The 6480-nt window shown below is 49.4% G+C and overlaps 1 protein-coding gene and 1 long non-coding RNA gene across 2 annotated transcripts; one reads left to right on the top strand and one right to left on the bottom strand.

The window, feature by feature from the left end:
• Nucleotides 1-247: 247 nt before the first annotated feature.
• Nucleotides 248-5573, bottom strand: TOPORS (TOP1 binding arginine/serine rich protein, E3 ubiquitin ligase). Its single transcript, XM_065861653.2, has 2 exons — nt 5280-5573; nt 248-3799 (listed from the first exon to the last, which is right to left on the bottom strand). Exons 1-2 carry the CDS (start codon nt 5571-5573, stop codon nt 779-781), a joined length of 3315 nt encoding a protein of 1104 aa, XP_065717725.1. The 3' UTR covers nt 248-778.
• Nucleotides 5553-6093, top strand: LOC139826442 (uncharacterized). Its single transcript, XR_011736507.1, has 2 exons — nt 5553-5657; nt 5831-6093. It is a non-coding gene; the product is annotated as an uncharacterized lncRNA (long non-coding RNA).
• The last annotated feature ends 387 nt before the right edge of the window (nt 6094-6480 follow it).

Here is a 6480-nt window from a genome sequence, read left to right as displayed (position 1 = left end):
AGAGGCCATCTGGCTTTGGGAATATTCAAAATGAACAAGTCCCAAACACTGTGATCAAAATTGTTCCTGCTTTCAGGGAAGGCTGGGACCTGATGGCCTCCAGGGGTCCCCCTTCCAACCTGAAGCACTCCTGACAGTATGAACATCCAATTCTCCATCCATCCATCCATCCATCCACCCAAAACTGAAAGATAAATGTTCTGTTTGCAAAGTCCATGCATTTAAATTAATTTTAACAACAATAACAAAAAGTCTTATTGCTTTATTCAGATTTTGACACAGGTCACTTTCACATTAATGGAAGTCCCGTTGAAGATCTATACGGGAATCACTGACTACATTTCAGCAGTGATCAGTTTATAACAAACAGATTCAAATAAAGTAAAATTCAGCCTAAAAAAAATACCTTAAAAACTAAGCAATATTTCATTTTTCTAAGAGCTATCCCCATAAAATCCATTTTCTGGCTTTTGGTTTGGACACTTCTTTTGTTGTTTTAAACACAACCTTGAAATACTCTGTGGATATATTTTACATACTACAAGAATACAGGACAGATTTATGAAATTACAACTTTTGAATAGTCTTCAGAGAAACTGCAAGAGTTATGTATTAGCAATATTCTATCTTCTTTGACTTAAAAGTGCATACACATTCAAAGACTTCACACATTTCCCAGACATCTTTTCACACAGACAAATCACATCAGATGTTTTTGTTCTCAAGGGGAAAAAGTAGTCAAATTTACTACTTTAAGAAGTGTTCCATGGAAAGTGTGCTACATTTTTTCTTCTGGGAAACCAAACCAAGAGGATCTGTCGACAAGTCTCTTTGGCAGTCTTAGTATCAATGGTTGTCTCTCTGGACACTCTAGGAAGGAAATCCTGGGGGAAGGCAGTTGACTGGAAGGTGTTGCTGGTGCTTCTTGTGTGCAGCTGGTTATAGTTTCTACATGAGGGGTGTTACTGCTGGTATCCGCTAAGGTAGGACTCTGATCAGCTGCTGTTTCTTGAAGTTCAGCATCAGCATTTCTATCCAAGTCACCCCTTTTAGTAGGAACACTGTCATTTTCGTCTGCTCCTCCAGCTTCCTCATCAACTCCGTAAACACCTTCACATGCTGTCCTTTCCAGGAATGAAGATGAAGACTCATTTTCCTTCTCATTTATCTGTGTGGTGCCTGTCCAAGTAACACTGCTGTCACATTCGGTGCTTTCAGGCTCTTTGCCACTATCACTATCAATTGTAATCACCACCGGGGAAGAATGTGCCGAGTTACTCAAGTGATGTTTCCGGTGTTTCTTCTTATGCTTTTTCTTTTTCTTCTTAAGATGCTTTGTTGTGTCTGTTGCTTTTCCTTCATATATTATCTCCACACTCGGACTCCTCATCTTTTTTTTCTTTTTCTTATGCTTTGTCTCACTGCTTGCTCGATTGTCTGAAGGGCTATCTTCAGTTTTGTAGCAGTCACTGAATTTCGATAAAGTTTTCTTGGAGTCATTGTCTCTTTCGAGGCCTGTGCTCTCTGTGAATGCGTTCTCCAAGTGGCGAGTTTTGTACTTCCTTTTTCCACCAGGTTTTTCACTTCTCGTTCTGTCAGTTCCTCCAGAAGGGGTCCTTGACCTGTTGCTTGATCGGCTCCTTGACCTGTTGCCTGATCGGCTCCTTGATCTGCATCTTTCATAACAGTAACAGTGTCTCTTACGGACTCCCCTCTGGCTATGTGGGTCTGTCCTTTCAATAAATGATCGTAGCCTGTATTCTGGACTAGCAGATTGCCTTGAGTAGACAGCATTAGATTCAGTCCTTCTCCTGCTGGAGGATTCATAGCCATCTCCAAACACCTTTCGACTACAGAAAGCATAACCCCACTCATATCTACTTCGATAATTGTCTCTTACATAATAACGATCACTGTCTCTACTTCTTGATCTCCTTTTGCCATGGCCTTTGCTACGTGATCGTGATCTGCTTACTTCTCTGCATGGAGTGCTCTCACAACTTAGGGAGACTTTCTGGCTTTTTACAGAGGCTCTGGTGTCATGAGCCCTAGACCGCCTGCTGCTTCTTTTACTTCTATGTTTGCTACTATCTCTGCTTCTCGATCGCCTCTTTTTAAGTTGGCTTTTGCTACGATGCTCCCTCCTAGACCGATGGCCATGACTGCCTCTACTGTTCCGTGAACATGATCGTGGACTCCTGGACTTCCCCTTTCTAGACAATCTGTGGTTCCAAGGGGAGCTTCCTGTGTCACTCCCCAGAGAGGGGCTCCAGCTCAAGTCCTGTGGAGACATATCTTTTACCTTACATTTATTCTTCTCGTCATCTTTTGACTCTGTCTTCTCAACTGCAGGTGATAAGCAACTCCTACAACTACCTACATCCTCCTTATATGTGGGGGAATGAGGTGAGAAACTCCTGCTTGGTTCGCTATCGCTCCAGCTGCGACACTGGATTGATTGCTGTTCCTTCACATCTTCCCTTTTCTCTTCCCTGATGGACTGTTCAGAGTCTGAGGACAGTTCAACCACTTCAGGTGTCCTCTCAGATAATGGCTTAACATACCCAACAATAACACAACTGTCCGAAGAAGAGTCGCTGTCATTTGAGTCAGCATTAGTCTGTAACTGATTCTGCAGTTTGGTTCTTTGACTCTTTGTAGCAGAGTCCTCATCAGAACTTCCTGATGTCTCCAGAGGAGAAGCTATGGTTGCACAAGCCTCTTCTGAAATGGAGTAGGAAGGCCCCGGAGTTTCATCATCCCAGGGTGCCTGACCAAGACCAGTCACAGATAAACTGTTATCTGGCCCTTGAGAATATGTCGTATCTGGAGATATTGTAATAATTGACGAGCTTGAGTGGCTTCCTTCATCATATGATGGCGCAGGACAGTCATAATTGGCGTGTTGATCATATGCTTCTAAATTAAAAGGACAACGGGCAAAACTGATGAATTCATGTAAGAAGTGTTCAGTCCGATTCAGCAAAAATGGCTTCAAATCGTCAGCAAAAGCCTCACTTTCCATATCATACCTAGTCACATTACTCATGATAATGTGCTGTACAATATTAACCAAAGATCCATGGGCACCAAACAGGACTGTAAGTTCTCGCTTCAACCAGGGAACCAGCCTGTGAAGGCAAGCAGGGTTACGGCGGAAAAACTCTGCTGAAATGTCTCGGTAGCGGCCACCATCTTGAATACTGCGAATACGCACGCCAGTACGGTACAGAGCTCTGCGGAAGCTGATCATGTCCTCCTCCTGAATCTGGCGCAGAGATCTGCCCTCTGCGCTAGCCTGCCTTCTCGATGCCAGCCTCCTCATCATCTGCTGAATCTCTCCCTCTCTCTGCCGCACTGGTTCGCTCGACAACCCTTCAAACAATATCCCGTTATCTGGAGGGGATAGCGTCCTTCGGGAAGGGGAACCACCAGTGCGGCGTTCCCTTGTTAAGGTGGTGCGGTAACGAAATCTCCGGCCATCGGGGCTGGCAAAAGAGCTCGTTTCTGTACGGCTGAGTATGTACTCCTTAAAGTCATCTTCAGCACGAATTGTATGGAAAATGGAAAAAAAGGGTTGCTTGCAGAGAGGGCATTCTGCTTTGTTTTTTGACCACTCCTGGACACAGCGGAAACAGAATCTATGTAAGCAGCGATCTAGATATGCAACATTATCAAATCTATCCAAGCAGATGGGGCATTTAGAGTCAGGAGATGCATCTGTTGGCAGCTTGCTTGTGCTGGCTTTCGGCAAAAAGTTGCTCTCTTCTGAAAACTCCTTAGTTGCTGAGGTCATGTTCTACAGAAGAAAGAGACAAAAGATCATTGCTATCTCAGAATGACAAAAATGTTAAAGTCTAGATACAGAAACCTGTAACAGCCACCTTTAAGGTTGCAAAACCCAGCACTAGCACTGAGATAACACCAGTCAAAGAGGCAGCACAACCTAACTACTTTGCTTGGTGTCTTTTCACAGTAAGACCTGTTTCCTCAGAGGTGCAAGTTTTAAACAGAGCTTGAATAATGCTGGCACATATGAATGTAGCAGGCAGGACTCTGTCTTCTGGTTCACTCATAAATAACTGCTTTGACATGGTCAGTAAGTTTATAATTAATATAGCATCCTCCAAAACATATTTCCAAAAGAGACCTGTGTTTACAAATGAAAAATATGAGAACAGTTAATTCTATCCTTTAAGAAAACAAGTCAAAACAAGTAATTACACTCAAACTAAACTACCAGTTTCCAAGTTCTGCTGGACCTGTCATGTTCCTGCACCCTATGTCCATATTTCACTGGGCATTCATGCTGGACCACATACAGCTCGTTGGACTAGACAAACTCCAGAGATGTGCTCCAGCCTAAACTAGTATTTTCTTTTATGACCAAAGCAGAGTCAGGTGTCATTCCCATACTCGTCCTCTCAGGTTAGACATGAGAAAGAAAGTTTTAACAACGAGGGTGGTGAAACCCTGGCCCAGGTTGCCCAGAGAGGTGGTGGATGCCCCATCCCTGGAGACATCCCAGGTCAGGCTGGACGGGGCTGTGAGCAACCTGATCTGGGTGAAGATGTTCCTGCTCACAGCAGGGGTTGGACTGGATGAGCTCTGAAGGTCCCTTCCACCCCAAACCTTTCTATGATTCTATGATCCTCAGGCACATGGTGCTTTTGTATCTAGTCAGGCTGTCGAGCATGGCTAGCAATAAATCCACCTACTTTAAAGTTATTTTGTGTATCAGCATTATCCTAAGGCATTGTAATTCAGTGAAAGTAAATCACTGTGCTAATTCAAAACTCATTAGCCCACTGATCGCAGCAAACACAGGAGCAGGTCTTAACCGCCTGCAGGACAGCGGGCATGACGTGGGGACGCACACAGGGACACGCAGGCCCGGGACACACACACACACACACACACGCACCCCGGGGGTGCCACAGACACGCACAGGGACACGCAGGCCCGGGACACACACACACGCACCCCGGGGGTGCCACAGACAGGCACAGGGACACGCAGGCCCGCGACACACACACACACATACACCGGGGGTGCCGCAGACACGCACAAGGACACGCAGGGACACGCCGGCCCGGGTGAGGACGCACAAGCCGGCCCGGGGGGACATGCACACAGCCCGGGATGCCATAACCACAGACACGGGGGGCGGGAATCACAGCCCCTGGTGCGACGCCTCCCCGCCCAGCTCCCTCCTTCAGGCCGCCGCCATCCCACCGCAAAGGCCCGAAGCCGCTCCCGCCCCCCGCGCCCGCACTCACCGCTGCCGGGCCCTCGCTCCCCGTGCGTGCCGGGGCCGCGGCCGCCTTCAGCCGGTGGCGCGTGCAGCAACGCCCGGAGCCGGTAGCCTCTCTGCGCTCCTCCCCCGGCGGACGGCGGCGGCGGCGGCTGCGCTCCGCCAAGCGCCCCAGCGGCTCCGCCATGGGCGGCCGCGCGTTGCCACGGGAACCGCTGCCCCCCGCCGCCGGCGGGACCGCGCCAGGCCCCGCGCTGCCTGCCGGGCGCGGAACCCGGGCTCCTACATTGGGCGTCACTTCCGCTCTGCGTGGCGACATCTTGCTGGAGGGCGGAAGTGATCCTGAGGAGGCGCCGAAATGGCTCCGCCGGGGCGGCGGGACCCGCGGCCGCTCTGCCACCTGGTGCGTGGCGGGGCCTGGCCTGGGGCTCCTGGCGGGGGGCAAGCCCGGGTGTGCCGCCCGGGACAGCAGGGAGCAGGGCGGGGTGCGGCCCTGGGTGGAGGCAGCGGACGCCGGGGGGCTCGCGAAGGGATCCCGGCTCCCGCAATCAACGCGCGGTTCTGTGTGTCCTGCAGGTGCTGGCAGCCGTGGTGCTGCTCACCTGGGGCTTCGTTCTCTACGGGGCACGGGTGGCCGCCCAGCGGCACCTGGAGGGCGGGCTCCCGACGCAAGGGCTGCCCTAGGAGCGGCTGGGCCTGCAGGATGCAGCCGGAGCTGGGCCTGGTCTGCGGGTCTGGAGGAGCCATCGGAGGAGCCCTGTGGTCAGTTCGGTGGACAAAGCATAAATAGCTCTTAAGAAAGTAAATAAAGCAGGAGCAGTTATTAGGAAAGAGAAGAAGCACGCTCCTTATTGATTTGTACTAGTGCATGTCTGTGAGAATCACAGAATGTTAGGGATTGGAAAGGACCTCGAAAGATCATCCAGTCCAATCCCTCTACCAGAGCAGGAACTCCCAGATGAGGTTACACAGGAAGGTGTCCAGGCATGTTTTGAATGTCTCCAGAGTAGGAGAGTCCACAACCCCCCTGTGCAGCCTGGTCCAGTGTCTGTCACCCTTACTGAGGAGAAGTTTCTTCTCAAATTTAAGTGGAACCTCTTGTGTTCCAGTTCAAATCCATTACCCTTTGTCCTGCCATTGGTTGTCACCGAGAAGAGCCTGGCTTCATCCTCATGACACTCACCCTTTATATATTTGTAAACATTAATAAGCTCACCCCTCAGTCT

The sequence above is a fragment of the Patagioenas fasciata genome, chromosome Z (genome assembly GCF_037038585.1).
Source record: "Patagioenas fasciata isolate bPatFas1 chromosome Z, bPatFas1.hap1, whole genome shotgun sequence".
NCBI lineage: Eukaryota > Metazoa > Chordata > Aves > Columbiformes > Columbidae > Patagioenas > Patagioenas fasciata.
This window is presented reverse-complemented; position numbering and strand designations above follow the sequence as displayed.

What these genes read in the sequence shown, in the direction of transcription:
- TOPORS (XM_065861653.2), bottom strand. Translation starts at nt 5,573, where the DNA reads ATGTCGCCACGCAGAGCGGAAGTGACGCCCAATGTAGGAGCCCGGGTT. An exon ending in GGAGCGAGGGCCCGGCAGCG is followed by an intron (nt 3,800 to 5,279) that starts GTGAGTGCGGGC and finishes TTTCTTCTGTAG; the next exon opens with AACATGACCTCAGCAACTAA.